We start from the raw sequence: 19,471 nt of genomic DNA on the forward strand, positions 1-19,471 counted from the left end.
AAGAGCGCTGATTTTGAACAGCGCAATGCGCCAATCATACGCGCCCTTCCTTCATATGCCTTGAAGTCTGCGGTCGCCCGTCCAAGTTTATAAATACTACCATAATCAAGGGACGGAATGTCATTTTAGGACGTTTTCAGGCGAGAAATTAGGTGTTTAAGCAACATTTCTGCGGTCGGTTTGTTAACATTCAGCCATCGTAAAAAATTCCATTGAGGATGTCGGAGACGTGAGGCGTAGTTAACGGGACCACCTGATGCCCCCAGCACCGGGCGGTCAGCCTCATCTCACGCCGCAGACAGCAGCCTGTTCTCGGCCAGACTTCTGTGAAATTGACTACTTGTATTAGGGGGATGTTGGACCGTCCTGATTTGCAATGCCCTGACGCGTATTTGTCCTCCTTTTTTGGAGTTGCGGTGGGAAAACTGTCGCCCCCCCCCCCCCCCCCCTCTCTGGCCGTAACGTCCGCGCCACCCCCGCTAACCTTAAACGACTTTGACACCCCTGATTTAGAGCCTCACGAAATATTGTCCTTTTTTATGGTGTTATGGATATGGTCACCCTACATTCTATCTACTTTTCCGTAGCGGAGACACGTGTGGATCTTACAATAGAAATATTCATTAATTAATATTTGGATTTTAATGTATTATTTAATCGATTATTATCCTTCGCTTTGAAGCTGCTGCCGGTTTCCATGACGGTCTTCCCACAAGACCTTTAATAAAGACACGATTAGTTTTATTCCACAATGATAGACAGTACAATAAGCGCGCACACTATACAGTATAGTTTACGTATCGTTTATTAAGGTTATGAATTTAAACTCTGCTCGCAAAATAGGCATTAAACTAACACCAGTCTCAGATTAGAAGTTATGAACACTCATCCTAGTTATACTATCGTATATATAACCGCTACGGAAAAGTGGATCGAAGCGGAGCATTTCACGGAAGTCTGGCCGAGAACAGGCTGCTGTCTGCGGCGTGAGATGAGGCTGACCGCCCGGTGCTGGGGACATCAGGTGGTCCCGTTAACTACGCCTCACGTCTCCGACATCCTCAATGGAATTTTTTACGATGGCTGAATGTTAACAAACCGACCGCAGAAATGTTGCTTAAACACCTAATTTCTCGCCTGAAAACGTCCTAAAATGACATTCCGTCCCTTGAATATGGTAGTATTTATAAACTTGGACGGGCGACCGCAGACTTCAAGGCATATGAAGGAAAGGCGTATGATTGGCGCATTGTGCTGTTCAAAATCAGCGCTCTTTGCTTCCGCCTTCCGGTGTAACTGAGATGCCTTCCGGTGTAACTGAGATTCTCTCACACTGTATACTGAGATGCTCTCACACTGTATACTGAGATTCTCTCACACTGTATACTGAGATGCTCTCACACTGTATACTGAGATTCTCTCACATTGTATAGTGAGATGCTCTCATGTTGTATAGTGAGATGCTGTCTGAGTGTCTCAATAGTGTGTATGAGAGTGTCTCAGTAGTGTGTATGAGAGTGTCTCAGTAGTGTGTGTGAGAGTGTCTCAATAGTGTGTGTGAGAGTGTCTCAGTAGTGTGTGTGAGAGTGTCTCAGTAGTGTGTGTGAGAGTGTCTCAATAGTGTGTGTGAGAGTGTCTCAATAGTGTGTGTGAGAGTGTCTCAATAGTGTGTGTGAGAGTGTCTCAGTAGTGTGTGTGAGAGTGTCTCAGTAGTGTGTGTGAGTGTGTCTCAGTAGTGTGTGTGAGTGTTGAGTATCTCAGTAGAGTGTGTGAGAGTGTCTCAGTAGTGTGTGTGAGAGTGTTGAGTGTCTCAGTAGTGTGTGTGAGAGTGTCTCAGTAGTGTGTGTGAGAGTGTCTCAGTAGTTAAGTCCTAAACGGCCCCTCATAGATCTGGTTGTGCCTGTTTGATCTAGTAAGAAGCCCAGTAGCCGCGTTTTGAATGGATTGCAGGCGGTGAAGGACAGATTTATTGAGTGAGGATAAAAGTGAATTGCAATGATCAATACGGGAGGAAATGAAGGCATGGATGAGCATCTCTAGCTCTGCCTGAGAGACCACAGCCCTTAATTTGCTTATATTGCTTAAGTGAAAAAAAACAGGATTTGGTCACTGATTTGATGTGGGTTTCAAAAGATAGGGATTTATCAAATGTCTCCCGAAGGTTTCTTGGACTAGGCCGGACGGAAGTAGACGTTACTACCGACACTATATTATTATTATTATTACTACTTTACTACTACTTTACGTGTTTTGTCGCAATCTATGTTCATGATCAGATCAGTTTTGGTCAGTACAACTCAAAGACCGTTGTAAAAGCTTGTTTCATTAGACGATGTGGAGGTAGTGTTACAATTCATATTAATCAATAATTAATAATTGCACTGTCTCAGTCAACCGTGAATGAATTGTATTCTTAATCTTTAGTACATTCATTCTTTTGGCAAATGACACCACCTGCCTATTGAGAAACTATTCGACTTCCGGTATGTGTTTTTAAAAACTTCTGAATAAAAGGAATGTATTTAAAGTTCTAGTATACATATTACACTGTTGCACCTTGGAAATGGAAACTCACTGCTGTGAACGGACGCATAAGTGACAATATAGAAAACACGATGTATCTGTTTCAGAACGCTGATATTTAATCCGTGGAGTGGACGGAAAAAGTCTTTAGTGCATGCAGTATGTGTTTAAGCGATTCGATATTTGTTGCGAAAATATGCTTTTATTTTGAAGTTGGCCGGAAGTCGTACTGCAGATGACGTAAGACAAACCGAGCAGGAACCGAAACTTCAGAGCTGGCAAAGACAAGGAAATAAGTTTAAATCGAGGGCCGGTGATATGTTCCAGTTGTATTAATTTAATGCTGGTAAATGTTCATTTCTATCTTGGGCTTGTATTCGTAAACACCCCGTGTAATATTACGTGTACGTTACGTTTAATGTTAGCATGACAGCATGGGTGGAGATCAACAACCTTTGACAGTCGGACTTACTACGATGTCTGTTACGGTAAAGCTATGGCGACGAGTGGTATTTAACGCAACATGAATCCATTCCACAGCTCCTGTGTGTGAGTAAATGGCTGCCAGAGACATGGACCCGGACACTGAAGTTGAAAGGTCGGTGTTGTTTCAGCGCATTTTTTTAGGCGGCGAGAAACTCAACTGCCATCTTTAATTCCGCGACGACACGTAACAAGCGAAGTCTCCAACTAATAACTTCCGTTTAAAAACCGTGTGACGACTTGCATATAAACACCCATTTTTCGTCAGCATTTTTAGACATGAGAATGGGGAGGAGGGAGAGAAGTGGAAGAGGCCTCCCTCCAGCTATGGCTCAATGAAGAGTGACAGCGATGGGATGGAGGAAGGCGGAAATGAAGATGAGGCTCAGGAGGCCTTCGCTCTCCCGTTGCCCGCGGTGCTCCCTGGATCGTCTACCCATGAGGGGACAGGGTACTGTGTGTCTTGGTTTCATATTAAAGCCTGAATCCAATGTTTTCTTGTTTGGCCATTGGCATCATGCGCCACTTGACCGCTTAACTTCACTTGTGCTGTGACTTGTACACTGTCCCCTTTAACCACCACTTGTGCTGTGACTTGTACACTGTCCCGTTTAACCATCACTTGTGCTGTGACTTGTACACTGTCCCGTTTAACCATCACTTGTGCTGTGACTTGTACACTGTCCCGTTTAACCACCACTTGTGCTGTGACTTGTACCCTGTCCCCTTTAACCCTACCCTAATGCTGCTTTTGGATTTGTTAAAAAAGATGGCATACTTCTGAATTTCTTCACAAAATTCACATGCACAAGGCTGCACTGGTATCAATTCATTTTGTTATCATATGCAAATGCTTTGAAGAAAGGTAAACATTTCATGAAACACGGTTGTAGGCAGCATTCTGTCGAATCAGCAGAATCACGAAACAGGCCCAAGAACCTGGTCTTACTAGTGTAATGTCCTTACTCTTTTGACAGGTTGCAGATGAACCGCCCAGCTTCTCCAGAGACCCGCTACACTATGACTACACAGCAGACCCGACTGCCGGGAGCTGTTTTTGACACCAGGTACACACAAAAAGCAACGTGGGCTTCCTTATTTGCAGTGCTTTTTCTTACAGCTCTTCCTGTTGTCTTGCAGGTCTGCTGATCTGAGGGATTTCCTAGAAAACTACCAGGACGAGTATTGTGAAGAGGATGAAGACGACGACGACGATGAAATGTTAGAAACCAATTCCCCAGAACCACCAGAGCCCGTTGAACTAGAAGACACAATGCAGGCTGATGAGAACAGCCAGCCAGGTAGACTGCACCCAGAGCAGGACCTGCCCCATATATTTAAGGTCTGTGAAACCTAGTGTTTTCCTTTCTTAACAAAAGTCCTTTTTTTGTTTTGTTCTCTGCACTTGTTTATTGACTCATTTGAACCTGTCTGGTTGATTTTCTCAATTTATAACATTATAATACACAACAAGTGGAATATTATTGATATTGATAACATATTAACGTGTTATGACACCTTTCTCTCTGACTACAGAGTATCCAGAGTGTTCTGACAAAGTTGAAGAGGGATGAGCAAACAACGTTTAGGCTGGACTTTAACGTGTGGGAACCAAAAATAACACTACAGCAGGTGATGGAGGGAGACCTTCTTGATTTTGTGGACAAGATCCTAGAGGTACTTGGTAGGTAAACAAAGTCATAGCATAAACCGTGTTTATGGCAGCTGTGAAGTCGTCACCTTGTGAAATAGCTCAATTCGATTTCTCAGAAAACTGTAAAGGTGAAATCTGTCACCTTGAGTAAATTCCATTTAAAGTAGGGCTGCAACAACGAATGAAATGTCATTGAAAGTGTTGGCAACGAATTTCATCATAGATTCTTTGTGTCCATTATTACGTCACTCAATGAGTTGTGGCGATTCGCGCGGAGCAAAACTATTTTAAAAAGACTTCTATTCGAGTCAAGTCGTCCAAGGTGTGCGAGCATTTCACATTGAATAAACTGAAAAAAGCATGTCAATGGCAAAATATGCAAAGTCAACGTAACATTCACGAGGGCACCGCGTTTTGACGACACATGATTTGTATGGTTCATTGATTACGATGGGTCCTTTTTAAAGTAAAATGCGTTGCTGGAAAACAGGGACTAATGTGCTGTCACACATGTTTTTATTCTTGTCCTATTGAAATTCTGTTCTTCAGGCGAGGATCGTGCCCTTTTACATACAATAAGAACTCTAGAAAATGTCAAAAAGATGGAGGAGGCAGAGGAACTGACGACAACCTGTAAGAGAGGCAAGTAAACTCTGGTTCCATCTCAACACACAGTCTAATGTTAAAAATGGCAGTGATTTTATTTGCTCTCACAAAGGTAATTGAATTTTGCACAGACTGCTTTTGTTATTCATTCATGTTTGTGTGTAACGGGTCTTAAGTTTCTCAACAGAGATGAAAAGAGTTTAAATCATTTTCCATCAGGAAGGTTTCAACTAAATGACGTGATAGATGCTTCTGGATTTTAGACTAGAAGGAACAATACAAATGTAACCATTTGCTGAAAAACCATACTTCCTTATTTGATATTGAATTATTATGAAATAGTATCCAGGGTTAAAGGTTGATGCCTGTCTTTTCTGGTGAGAGATTATTATCATGAGGGAGAAAGCTGGGGCAGGAGAAAGAATGTTTTTCCTGTGCGAGGTCCAGATTACAAACCATATCCAGTTTTTTTGAAGCTTTCCTCTTTTATCTTGTCTCCCCCACCAGCGCTGATCCGTCATCACCTCAAGCAGCATTTAATAGGAAAACACCAAATCATCCGGGAGGGGGTCGTTAGAGCCGGGAGGCAGAATCTTCTAAACCACATCTACGTTGAGCCCCTGATTACACTCTGTGGTTATGGAGGAGTTGACCCCTCCCAACCTTCGTCACCGCTCCAGGTGCCCACTGCCAACACCTGTGTGGGCTTGAACGATCTATTCCGACTACAGAAGGATGGAAGGCCGGTGAGGACAGTGGTGACCACTGGGATTCCGGGAATCGGCATGTCGGTCTCTGTGGGGAAATTCTCCCTGGACTGGGCAGAAATGGAAGCCAATAAGGTGAATCAAGAATAAAAGAGAGAAACCAGGTTCTTTTCACTATTCTTTTCGTGACCGACAGCATTTTCTTCTCCCATCTCCTCCCAGGATCTGCAGTTTGTCATCCAACTTTCATTCCGAACCTTCAGGCTCCTGCGAAAAAATGCCTCCGAGGAGATATCCATCATGGAAGTGATAGAATATCATCATCCTGACCTCAAAGACATAAATAAATACTTGGAGGAAGAGGACTGTAAATTTCTCATCATAATGGATTCATTTGATTGTTACCAAGGCTCCCTGGACTGGCAGGTAACGCATACACCTGAGACACATTGAGATCGAAAGTCTGAACCAAAGCTACAATTCATACCGTTTTAAATATCTTTATCAATTGCTTATTTCTGAACATATACGCACCGCTCTAGTGAGCTTTCCAGGCATGTTTTGTGTGCCAGATATTTGTTCCTAATCTTAAAAAAAAAAAAATGAACAGTGCTCGGAGCTGATCTGATCAGCTTCAGATAGACTCTGCGATCGGATTGAACAATACGACTTCCGCGCCTCAAAATAAAACGTTTGCAGAAACCGATATATGCCTCTCGTCTTTTTCTACAGAACGCTCCAGTGATAAATGACAACGTCACCAAAGCGCACCCTGATGTGCTCATTGTAAATCTCATCCGAGGCACCGTGCTGCGCGGGGCCCGCGTCTGGATCCTGGGGAGACGAGCTGCTGTCTCACAAATACCTTCTAAATACATAGACGTGGTCACAGATTTACAGGGCTTTAGGTGTGTTCCTCAGTCTTTAAATTGTTTTTTATCTGTGTGTTTTATTGCATTTTCTGCTGTTTGAGCATTGTTTTTAGTCTACATACCACCCTATTGTTTAATTATGTTCATTAAGATCATTTAATCATTTAAATTTATTTTAACATCTCTGTTTCAGTCCAGTTGTATCTTTTTTTTGTGTCCCTCTCACCAGTGATGAGAAGAAAGACGAATACCTGAAAATGCGTTTTCGTGACGCAGAGCTGTCATCACAGATCGTGGCCCATTATAAGCGCCTACCGCCCCTCGTCAAATTAGCTCAGCATCCCTTTGTTTGCTGGATAGTGGCCACAGTGTTCGAGCGCTGCTTCCGTTATTTTAGCTATGGGGAGCACCCCCCCCGGCTGACGCCATTCTATGTCAACATCACCGTTGTCCAGACCAATCGCAAGCTGCAGTTCTACTATGGAAAGCAGGACAATGAACTGGTACGGTAACATTTTTTTTAAAGTAAATCACAAAGTTATGGGGTCACACATTTTATTTATCAACCTTTAACGTATGTGGTATTTGGTGGTAGAATGCAAATTCAAATTTTGGAATTTCTTTTAATTTTATTAGTGTGGACACTGATGCAGTCGGATACAATTATTATTATTAGTTTAAATAAATTAAATATTAAACAAATTAAATATTTGTGGAGACTGTATTATAAATACAGCCTTCAACACTAAAAAGTTTAACTTGAATGACTGACTTTTTCTGCTTCTTTTGGCACTCAGAAATGGTCCAAGGAGGACAAGAACCTGATCACAGATATCGGGAAGATGGCCTTTAAGATGCTGGAGAGGAACACCAGCGTGTTCTTTGAGGAGGACTTGGAGGTAGCAGGGCTGAAGTTAACGGAGGCGACGGTGTTTTCCGGCCTGACCACCGAGCTCGCCCCTGCGGCCCCAGGCAGGAGGAGGTCGTTCGGCTTCATACACATCCACTTCAAGGTGGGACTCTTTCCATCTCACAGGGTTTTTAAAGTTAGTCAACAAATGAGCTGATCTACACTATAAACAATACAAACATATGTTCACCTTAGAGCGTCAAAGCAAAAAAGTTGTTTTTTAAAATACCAAGAGATGATGTACAATTAAAAGATAAGCGCTTGTGAACGATTCCCCCCACGTCTTCTCCCCTCCAGGAGTTCCTGGCCGCTCTGTACGTCTTCACAATGTTTTACACCAAGTCCAAGAACGTCCTGACCTCCGCGTTGCACAAGCCCTTCCTGTTATGGGAGATCAAATCAGCGGCGGGCCTCCTCCAGTGCGCCCTGACGCGAACCCACGCCGCCCCGCTGGGCCACTACGACATGTTCTTGCGTTTTCTGTGCGGCATGCTTTCCCCGGACTGTCACAGCAATCTGATGGGCGGGTACCTGTACCCCCAAAAAGCCCTGAAGGTGAGCGGACTGGAGGACGCGCGGCTGCTGCTTGAACGGACGATAAAGACTGCTGAGGAAAACAACAGAGACCGGGTGGAAAACTTAAAGGAGTGCCTTAGAGAACTGACCCAGCAGGATGAGTGAGGTTGGGTTGGATTGCATCACTTTATGAGTAGAGAGCAGTGGCGTTACAGCTCAGTTGCTTTAGAGTCAAGTGTGATGCTTGAAACACTATAGACAGTCACTTACACGTTCCAGTCGGTTTTTATTTAAGCCGTGATATTAAAAAATAATGTGGAGACTTTACTTCTCCAGATTGGCTATTGGATCCCCCAGTCAGAGCTGGTAGACGTGGCCTGGGAAGGGGAGGTTTGGAGTCCCCTGCTTGAGCTGTAGCAGGAGACTCCAAACAGTCCCCTGCTACAGCGGGTGAAGGTCGGATGACAGATGGTGTGTTGCTTTTCAAAATATCTTCAAAAGAAACATTTGTAATTTGTGTTTTATAATTAAAGCCGTGTGGTATCAGAAGAGCTTCACACTATTTATTCAACAAATATATATATATATATATATATATATATTTTATATTTTATATTTATATATATATGTGTTTAACCTTTCTCAGACCGACATGGATAGGATTTTAGTTGTCTTTTGCAGATGGGCAAAGAATAGTTTCATTTGTAGACAGATTATGATAAAAAAACAGACACTTTATTCACATAAAAAATGATACCACTGTGATTTGGCAACATGATTTGTTCTTAAAACGTTAGGAAGAACTTACAATGTCAGAAACTTTACTCAACACTCATTAAACAGGCAATCTATTATAATATTTGTGAGTAGAGCTGAAATGTACAAACAGACTGATGCTGATCAAAGGTCTGCGTCTCATCCTTATTTTATATAATATATGAATTACATAGTTGGGCACACTGAATTTATCCAAGTTTGAAGGTCTGCAGCTTAGTCTCTGAAATGATCACACACACACACACACACACACACACGTTATGCATCAAGTCTTCGCTGCTGAGAGGTCACATTAAACTAGAGCGACTGAGGCAGTAAAGTGTTTGATGTCAACAGAAAACAGGGATTGTCAATCTGTGTGTGTCTTGCTGGTACTGTTTTCCTTCTCTTCTCACTGACACGATGATCCACAGACGGCCGGGTCACATGGCTTCTTACTGTCTGCCCGCCTCATGCGGGTGGGGTCAGCGTCATGGCAGCAGCATGAACGGTGAACGCTGCGATGCTGATTTGACGCTTGACTTCCTCCCAGGCCTTCCTGGGATCAGCTGAGTTCTTTATGTTAAACAGTTCATCGTTGATTCCAGGGAAAGACTGCCCTACGTATTTGTTATGCCTGCTGGGAGCAAAAATCACATGCCTGAAACAGAAGAGGGGGGGGGGGGGGGGGGGGGGCTTATTAAGGAATGTATTGGAGTTTTTTTTTTTTTCCCAACAGGTTTTAAAAGTAAAGGGATTTTACATGTATTCAGCGTGATGATGATTCGTTATATTTCACTTGATGTGTTTCTGCAGCCAATGTAATGGTTTCAAAATCAAACTTAAGTTAATAATAACCACTGTTGAAGCAAATGTTTATATAAATAGGCCGGATTAGAATAATCTTGCACCACACAGATACATAAAATTGGCCCATAATTCACACGTTGCACCACTGAGTCATCTGGTTTTCAGCAGCGCATGCAGTTTTAAAGATAATGCTATACCCTCTGTGTCTTTATCTGTCCCTCTTGTATGATTAACAAAGTCTTTCCCACAGTTGGCTGCAAAAACTGGGTCTGCTGATAAGCAAAACTGCTCAACGGTGCATAAATTCAAAGTGTGTGTGAGATAATGGGCACTAGAGAAAGCCACTGTTAGTAATATATATAGTTTATGTGTGCTGTAAAAAGGGATTTTTATACTTATACTATGTATGCGAAATACTAAAAGTGTTTGTGGGGCTAAAACTTAAAATATGGTTGTTTTAAATTACATCCTATTTTTGATCAATTAAGAAACTACATATAAGAAACTATGCATACACTTGTTATTATTGGCTTTGTTAATGGATGCCAGTCCACAAATGTCCTTTTCCTTCTCTGGTTCATCTGGTTCTGTCAGTTTAATCAAAATTTACATTCATTCAGCAATTAATTGCTTCGTCATTGTCACCGTTGGAGTGCACAGGCGTCAAACGCTGTTGTGGTCTGTTTCTGACTATTTAAATATCATAATGCAAGAAATATTTAAAGACATGATTGATTTGGAGGTGTCACAGGCCAAGACAGGTAAGTGAAAACTGTGATTCAAAGTCAAATGCAGAGCACGTTGCCATTTCTTGTGTGCGCGAGTGAGAGGGGGACCAACCTGTAGAAGGGTCTCCCAGGTAAGCCCAGCGGGTCGATGAAGGCTCTCTCCAGATACATGAGCTGATCGTTCATGACACGTACCTGCAGAGGACTGAGGCGCACGTACACGTCAAATGCCGGTGACCCGCGCTCTGCTCTACAGATCTACGTGGTATTCAGGTGTGATTCTAATGTTCTGCTCCCCTTGTATTAAAAAATATATATAAAAATCCTCAATATAACGTTAACTCAGTACACCCCCTTGGACCAATGTCCTTTGAAAGTAGAATAGTCTCCATCTAGTAGATAATACAGGCCGACATGTTTCACCTGAACGTATAGGAATGTTAAACGTACTCTGCTCTGTCGAGGGTCTGCAGGCGCTCATGAAAGCCCCCGGCTGCAACACTGAAGTTTTTCACAGCAGAAAACAACGAATCTAAAAAAAAATATATATATATATGGAAAAGTCAAGTTAAATATCAATTTAACTTGAAAATGAATCACCATAGTTTGAGCACGCAATGACCAGGATCGACCTACCAAACGACACCTTGTACCTCTCCATCTCCTCCGGGTGCTTCTTGGCCTCGCGTGCGATGCTCTGCGCGTACGTCCCCAGCGAGTCGGCGTACTGCTCGACGTCAAGAGGCAGCAGCTGGGAATCGGCCAGTTGAAAGACGAGGCCCCCTCTCACCTGGGCCACCGCTCGAAGCCTCCTGAAGGTGGGGTCGTAAAACTTGTCCACTACCTCGAAGGTTTCGTACACGCTGTGATAGACCGGATAACTGCTGTACAACTCGGTTTTCTGGAAGCACGGAAGACATTTCCCCGAGGGACAGTGACATGACGCAGGCTCAAATCATCCTTTAACATCAAGATACTCAGGTGGTTTGTGCTCAAAGTAGCATTAGTTAATTTGCACATCAATCACTCCGTTTATGCAGAGCAGTGCAGCTGCATTGAGAGCAATTTTTATGCAGAAAATGTATTTCCAGTTAGACAATAAACTTGTTAGAATCCAAAATGTGTTCCTCAATATAGTATAGTATAGATAGATAGAATACATTATTAATAAAAACAAACAGACATGAATAAAGTCATACAGTTAAATAGGTAGCACACTGACGCTTAAAACACAAAGGGTACGAGTAACTAACAAATATATTATCTTCACATACACATGCTGCCATATGAACATCTGTTCACTGCTATAATTCAAGTGTTTAAAGGTCCACAGGTGTCACACACATTTAAACTGATAACATGTTTGTGCACTGCAGTGTCTGCTCACAATAGCAACAGAAACGGCAAAAGCTACATTTAACACACACACACAGCAATATGATATAAGAATATAATATATATAATATTAGAATGATCACTGCAGCGCGTCTTACCCTGTCCTTGGTGTATCTGGCTCTGGCTGCAGCGATTCCCAGACGGATGAAATAGGCCTCGAAATCACTGCCTGACCCAAGTTTACTGATCCTGCAGCCACAGAAGAAGACAGACTGGCTTTGTCATTTTTTAAATTAATTTGTGGATCATTTGTCCAATTGGCTGGTAAATGTTACATTCAAAATTAGTTTGAAACACAGAGACAGGAGATAGTGAAATTAAAGCGTTGTAATAGTCCCTTTGCACCAATGCATGTAAGTAAGAAAGTATGGAAAATTTAACATTTCTGCAAAATGAATAACTGTTCTAGTTATTCCACTTCTGATTGCAGCACTGGTCTCGTGACTCCTGAAGTTTTGTTATCTTTTATTTGGGGTTCAGTGGTTAGTTACAACTTGTTTCTGGCCAGAAGCAGCCACTTCTTACCTGGGTGCATCGCGGTCAGCTGTCCAGTTGTCCCTCTTATGCCAACTGTCGTACAACGAAATTCCCTCCTCTCCTTCTTCTGGACTCGCTATCTACATGCGAGGACAGAAAGAGGCAAGGCAGGGGGAACATAGAGATGAAAAGACAGGAATACAGAAGATTGAATAGATCACTTTTCTTAAATTAATTCCAGATTCTCCGGGTTTTTTTGTGCGTGCTTTACTGCTCACCTGCTTAGTGAGGTTGTACACCAACGTGTGTAGAGATGGAGTGCAGTCCACCCTCAGCGTGTACATGCCTGGAATTCAAAACGGACACATCCTCCCAGTTAGGTTACATCAGAAACTTACTATTTCAATGAGACTATTGAGCTGTGCACTGAAACACACTCACCCTCAATGGCAGAGTCGGCATTGACGTAGGCCACAGCTCTCTCCTGTAACACCTTGGCGTTATCCTGGAGAGAAGGTTAAAGCGTGTTCAGTGTGTGTGTGTGTGTGCGCGCATGTGCTGTGAGGCTGCATGGGTCAGTGAATGTGTACCTCTGCCCATTCAGTAGATCCCTGCAGTCCAAACTCTTCTGCATCCCAGCTGGCAAATATTAAAGTCCTCCGAGGCCTCCAGCCTACATAAATGCACACGTGCACACTTCCTCGTCTTTTGAGGGCAGTATCGACGATTGAAGTAACATCGATGGAGGCGTACCTTTACTCCGCAGCAGGCCAAAGCCCCTGACGGCTTCGTGGACCACAGCGGCGCCCGACATGGGGTCGATGCCTCCAAACACCCAGGCGTCCCGGTGCCCTCCGAGGATCACGTACCTGTCTGCGCGCACAAACACACAGACACACAGCGACAACAGCACACATGGATGGAAAAAAATGACCGAGAGAGACATATTAAAAATATGCTATCCAATTCTCACCTTAGAAGCTATTCTTTATAAGACTAATACATTTATTTACAGTTTTCTTCAAAGCTACGGTGTATAAAAATGTGCAATATTTAGTAGCTCTTCTAGCTATTCCAACCTGTTTTCTTCTGGTTGCCTCAGTATTCTTAGTGTCACACAGCTGTGTGTTTAATGTTGCCGGACGCTTTGATGAAGGATTAGAGCCGGTTGGGTGGTGGTACTGTACCTGGCTCCAGAGCTCCTCTAATCCGGCCAATGACGTTGTAGATGCGAGTGACCTGGCTGTAGGTGTGGATGTTCATGCGCACCTTCCTGAGACCCACATGTTAAAAGGAAGGGGTGAGTCACACAGGGGGAGGAAAAAAAATGCAGAGACGGAAGAATGGATCAATAGTTCCTTTTGACAGGAAATGAATAGACGTTAACAGAATTTCTGAAGAAACAAATAACAAAGGTGGTAAAAGTAAAGCGGTGGTCGGTCTGGGAATTATTGCTTCAGAAATCCACAAAACGTACAACAGGACCGGGGGACTGTCCCACTTGCTTAATTTGTGCAGGATGTGCTTAGTATATCACTCGCACAAGGACCTCCATTGTACGCCAGTTGGCTACTTGCCACTGGGTCATTGGAATGGAGCAGGACAGCAGCAACAACAAAGGTGGAGAGAACATTGAAAGGGAAAGCTGTGAAGCAGGAGAGCAAAGAGCGTCCACTGCTGGGGGAGAGAAGAAGCACTTTGAATCAGGTCAAAACAAAGGAAAGTGGACACAGTGTAATCCCGGTTTAACTGGACATAAACGCTCAATGAAGGAACCTACTGGCTCTTGAAGTCCTCCTTAAAGCCTGGACCAATCCTATAGGAGACATCCAGAGCTCCTTTCCAGTTGTTGGGCGGAATCTGTCCTCCCATGTTCCTGTTGAATTGCAATTAATTCACATGTTCTGGAGGACACACGAATCAACAGCGCAGTTTATTTAAGGACACCTATGTTTTTAGCATGCCAGCAGGCTAAACAGTATTTATAATTAAGAATTAAAAGGCATATGGTGTCCTTATGCAATACAGGAATGCACAATAAAATAATCACATGACTAACACAACAATTTGTCATTGTCATATGTGAGGCATGTAGACCTCAGCTTCAGAGAACCGCTAGCATAGCTGTAGATTCTGTCCAGGTTCAATGCTCTAAATAATAGAGTTTTTTAAGTGTGGTGTCGTGAAGAAGCAGTATTTTTACTTCAGCAGGTGAACGGCATCATGGTAGCCAATCGGATGTACAGGAATGTTGGGGAGACCCACTGCGTTCTCCAGGCTCAATCTGTGGGTATATTCTGTGAGAGAGCACACAATGCCACGTTAGATGAAATCACACGCGTGTAAGATCACACGCAGGAGATACACACCCTTGGCGGGATACCCGGGTGTGAGCGGGTCTCCTGCTCCGTCCAGCCTGAGAACGTTTCCCCTCTGAGCCCCTCCGCCGGGTAGGTTCCAGCCATCAGGGTACGGCTTCACACACACACACACACACACACACACACACACACACACACACACACACACACACACACACACACACACACACACACATAGATATGTCATTAAAAAGCTTCATTCTCATGGAATCTACTGCTATTCCCACTCGTGATCTAGTTCTTAAAACGTCGTTACAAGCTGCAACAACCAACCAGACGTTGTTTTTTCCCCTTTTTGTAAGTGTGGCCCTCGTAGCAGGAACTACCACACAGGTGGTTTGGATAGATTTTGTCCCCATGATGGCCATGCAAATTGCATTCACATAGCTTTAAAGGCGTAAAGTTGATTTCAATACAGAGGCCATGGTTGAAGATGGGTGTAGTCTGAGGGTGCAAGAGGTAGGGAGGATGAAAGTGGGGGAGGTGCCGCCCACTTTACGCACCTGGCACCTGAGTTGGTGTCAGGTCTGAGACAGCTGTAACCTCCACTACTAACAAGGCCTTCCATAATCTACATCATGCAAAATGCTGTGATGCAGAGTACTCTACCTGGACTCCAGCAGCACTGTAATCTGCTGGGTCTGAGAACATGATGATCCCCTTCGCTCCCGCTGACATGGCGTTTTTCACCTGGTGGAGCAGCAGAAATAAGTCATTTTAGTGGATCACAAAATGTAATTTATTGGTGCCTTTTTTTTCTGTGTGGATGATTAAATAGTGGTGTTTGGTTTGACATTCTCTTACCTTATTGCCTCTGAATATTTGTCCATATCTGACAATGACAATCCTCCCAGTTACAGTGATGTTCATCTCCTCTAACTGGAAAAAGTCTTCTGTTCGACCATAGTTCACATACACCAAATCCCCCTGGAGAGAGAGAGAGAGAGAGAGAGACACAACCCCACTCAGTATGATTATGTGGTTTGTGTGTGTGTGTGCGTGTGTGTGTGTGTGTGTGTGTGTGTGTACCTCAGGTTGTCCTTTCGCAGAGAAGGCACTGTATGGAGGTACAATGTCAGCAACATCTTCATAACCCTCTGGAACTGGCTCCACCAAAGATGTGTTGAAAACCTGTGAAAGAGAGACGACACGGGCCTTTATTCTCTATCTATTGTAATGTATCCATTGTCCAGGCTTTTGGAAATATTCAAATTGTATTTTAACATATACTAAACGACGGCAGTTCAAAGTAGAGGTATCTTTAAAGGTTCCATCTTTGAAAATGAAATTTCCCCAAATGTTTGCCCAAATAGCCTGATTTTGTAAAGATGAAGGTATGACCAGCGGTGTTTCTATATAGATAATCATCAGTAGATACAATGACTTAGTGGGTAAAGGCAAATAATAGAGCAGTCAGGTAAGAAAAGGACTTTCGCCAAAACCACGGACACCATATAACGTCACAGCTGTGCTGTCCTCTGGTCGGTTTCCTCTTGTTTGCCTCTGTGCCGTGTCATTATCTACACTCACACGACACACCGAGAGGGGTTTATCTCGCCGCAACACTGTAAAAGGACCTTGGACTTGGAATGAGCCGCACTGTGGTGTTGTGTAGAGGTGAACGGTCCGAGGGTTCCGACTGAACAAGCGTTGTTGTTCTTGTGTGTGGGCAAAATCCCAATTCCTTTAACCTTACTATCAGCAGGTGGGTGGTAATCAAACGGGATGGTGTCACACATGGTCTGTCAATCATTAGACTCAAGCATACAGTTCAGATCAGTTTAGAACTCAAAGATGTACCTCACTGCCAAACTCATCCACTATGGAGATGTAGTTGGGCTGTGATTTGTTGGGATAGGACAACAGCACGTCATAGGGCACCATCTCCACCGCGTCCAGTCCAAACTCCAGCCACTCTTTCCTGATCTGCTCTGCATATCTCAGATTCTGCTCTGTACCAGCCAGGTGGGGGAGACGTGTAAATTTCCTGCGAGGACGATTTGAAAAAGGTTAATCACGTGGCCAGCAGCGGCTTACATAATGAACAATGATGTGTTCAGAAGGGCTAGTAAAATGAGAGCCTCCACTCATCGACTCTTTATTTTTTATTTAATTTAAAGTCACAACAGAGAAAAGCCATTGCTTCTGCAATTCCAGAAACCCAAAACTCAAGCAGCCACATGGAATTCTGCCATCATTCATTTTTAATGATGTAAACCTGTGCTTCTCCTGCTTGGACTCGGCACAATAAGAACCATTTAAGTAACAGCAAAGGGCCAAATTATTTTTTTCAGGAAAGCCCGGAGTTCAATTTTTGATTTGGCTGTGTTTTTGTGTTGTGTAAGCTGAGTACTTTCCTCCACTTACATCACATCACATGTCATGTAGCTGACGCTTTTATCCAAAGCGTCTTACAATAAGTGCATTTCAACCATAAGGATACATTAGGAGAATTGTAAGTTTTTTCTTAAAAGAAAACAATCTGGCAAGTGAAAAGTTTGACCTGTTGGTAAAGTTGTCACATGACACATAGGCGCAGGCTTTAGAATGCCCCCCCCCATGGGGCTGAGTGTTTACCTAAGGTGTTGTCTGATCTGCTCCGGCTGCATTCCCTCCAGAAAATCCTTCAGGTATTTGCTGGAAGGACTTTCGTTTGCAGCCCCTGGAGGTGTGGGCTTTGCAAACCAGCCTGCAAAGACAAACACACAGACCCGTTAAGCAGCGGGTTTTCTCAACAATGCGACTTAATAAAAAGATCAAATTACAGTGGGAGAAAGGGGAGGGGGCAGGAGAGGAGGAGGGGGCGGGGGGGGGGGGGGGGGGACACTTGGTGCTTTGCATTGTGTACACAAATATACTTCGAATGGAGTTGTGGTTATAGACAGCATGTGTTGGCCTGCGCTGAGCGTGCAGGTGTGAAATGTGTCAGAGTGGGACAAACTAAACACACACACACACACACACACACACACACACACACACACACACACCTTCAAGATTCAACTAAAACAAGCAGCGAGTCAATTCAATAGTTGATAACGTCAACATCATCATAGACAACAAAGAGTTACTTTATCATTGTCAACAAAACTCACACAGCATGACAGATGTCACCTGCGGATTATTACATGACTGTCCAGTGTAGGTTTGTGTTGTGTCATCGTGTCTTACCTAAGGTGAAGCCCAGCAGCAGCAAAGCTGTCACAATCACAATCCACCGGATCCACCAAATCAACCTGTTCTCCTTCCTCATTGCAAAGCGGTCCTTCCCGGAGGCTTCCCCGCGCCGACAGGACTGACTCCGCACAGGCGCAGATAGAGAGTGATTGGTTTAGGTGGTGCACAGTGGAGGCAGGGGACAGGTCAGAGAGGGAGGCGGAGGGAGGGATCGGAGAAGGCGCCTCTCTGCGTTTTGGCAGTGAGGGACACAAAGAGGAATAACATGTAACGGACTGAGATGGGTCAACATTTAAATTACATTTTCTATTGGTCTATCCCTATTTGTGAGCCTTCTCACGTTGCAATAATTTCTTCACAGGCACTAAAATTAAGCTGGGAAAAAAAGATCATATTGGAAATAGGTAATCTTAGGAAATCTTAGGACATAAGCACAAACTGCAGAAGCTTTTATTCATACACAAAAGTAACACATCAGATGCCTCATAGTGACATTCAAGAAAAACAAAAACTTTTTGGACTCACTAGTAAGTCAGAACTTTCTGGAAATGGACTTAAAGCAGTGACTTATATAACTGTAGATAACCAGGCATATTTTCCCACACCATAAGACAAATGGGCCGTGGTTGTGCTCGACCCTGATGGTCCTGTGAACAGCTGTGTGGGGTGGAGGAAGGCCCTTTAATGTGGTGGGCTGGAGCGTGAAGCCGGGTGGAGCCTCTCTGCACTCAGGAATGTGGGGACGGCGCAGACCACAGCTCCCCCGCATCCTCAACGCGCTGCGTATCTGGTGAGAGGAAACTTTCATTAAACCTGAGGTATCCCGTTCGTACGGGGGGGGTTTGGGGCTTTCATTTTATTGGAAATTTGTTGATGTAGCACCTAAATTCTCAAAGTTTAACTTTGAAAGAATTGTGCCTGTGGGTGAAAGTGTCCATATGGTTTTAGTCTTTTCATGTGTTTATTTTCTCCAGCATGTTCATCTTTTGGTTTGTCTGTGGCCCCGTTTAAATCTCCCGTCATTACAGTTTCAGCTGCAGTTCTTATTCATAACACCGGATGGCGCTGATGGCCCACAGAGATGACACCTAGTGGGCCTAATAATTAGTGGTGGCTAATTCTAATTATTGATTAATGCTCCTACTAAAAGTGAAAAAGTCAATTAAAACGTGTTTGAATCCACTCTGCAACACCAAGTTATAATTATTACACTTTAGTAAACCCTGAAATGAGTAATCATAAATCTATCGATCGAGTTTTTTCACAAAAAACGATTAGCCCAAACAGCAGGGATGATTGATTATTCATGCGCCGCAGTGGTCGCGGTGTGGGGCCGTGGCGCCCTCTAGTGGCGGAGAGGAGCAGTGCGGCCCGATGAGGGAGGACTACTTCTTCTTCTGACTCTTTGGGAACAGAGTGAACCAACCGCGTCACTTCTGGTAAAAAATGGTTTAACGACACTAAAAAAGAGATGAG

The 19,471-nt window shown here is 43.7% G+C and overlaps 2 protein-coding genes across 3 annotated transcripts; one reads left to right on the forward strand and one right to left on the reverse strand.

Annotated features, from left to right (window-relative positions):
- The first annotated feature begins 2,748 nt into the window (after positions 1-2,748).
- On the forward strand, positions 2,749-9,062 carry nlrc3l (NLR family, CARD domain containing 3-like). 2 transcript variants are annotated; one of them, XM_037462015.2, is made up of 13 exons: positions 2,749-2,869; positions 3,064-3,121; positions 3,275-3,457; positions 3,984-4,073; positions 4,147-4,348; positions 4,543-4,690; positions 5,210-5,302; positions 5,774-6,108; positions 6,196-6,399; positions 6,706-6,881; positions 7,075-7,348; positions 7,643-7,858; positions 8,053-9,062. In XM_037462015.2, the coding sequence occupies exons 2-13, from the start codon at positions 3,081-3,083 to the stop codon at positions 8,434-8,436; spliced, it is 2,346 nt and encodes a 781-aa protein (XP_037317912.2). In that variant the 5' UTR covers positions 2,749-2,869; positions 3,064-3,080; the 3' UTR covers positions 8,437-9,062. The 2 variants fall into 2 exon arrangements, with proteins under 2 accessions (XP_037317912.2, XP_037317919.2); XM_037462022.2 differs by having other exon boundaries at positions 3,284-3,457.
- naalad2 (N-acetylated alpha-linked acidic dipeptidase 2) lies at positions 8,985-18,120 on the reverse strand. Its single transcript, XM_037462034.2, has 20 exons — positions 17,990-18,120; positions 17,396-17,507; positions 16,619-16,805; positions 15,848-15,949; positions 15,623-15,745; positions 15,428-15,508; positions 14,807-14,912; positions 14,641-14,734; positions 14,218-14,313; positions 13,625-13,710; positions 13,191-13,310; positions 13,028-13,110; positions 12,879-12,942; positions 12,716-12,783; positions 12,486-12,577; positions 12,059-12,149; positions 11,202-11,466; positions 11,016-11,097; positions 10,678-10,770; positions 8,985-9,688 (listed from the first exon to the last, which is right to left on the reverse strand). The coding sequence occupies exons 1-20, from the start codon at positions 18,069-18,071 to the stop codon at positions 9,499-9,501; spliced, it is 2,217 nt and encodes a 738-aa protein (XP_037317931.2). The 5' UTR covers positions 18,072-18,120; the 3' UTR covers positions 8,985-9,498.
- Positions 18,121-19,471: the final 1,351 nt, after the last annotated feature.

Source organism: Pungitius pungitius, chromosome 3, assembly GCF_949316345.1.
Source record: "Pungitius pungitius chromosome 3, fPunPun2.1, whole genome shotgun sequence".
Taxonomy (NCBI): Eukaryota; Metazoa; Chordata; class Actinopteri; order Perciformes; family Gasterosteidae; genus Pungitius; species Pungitius pungitius.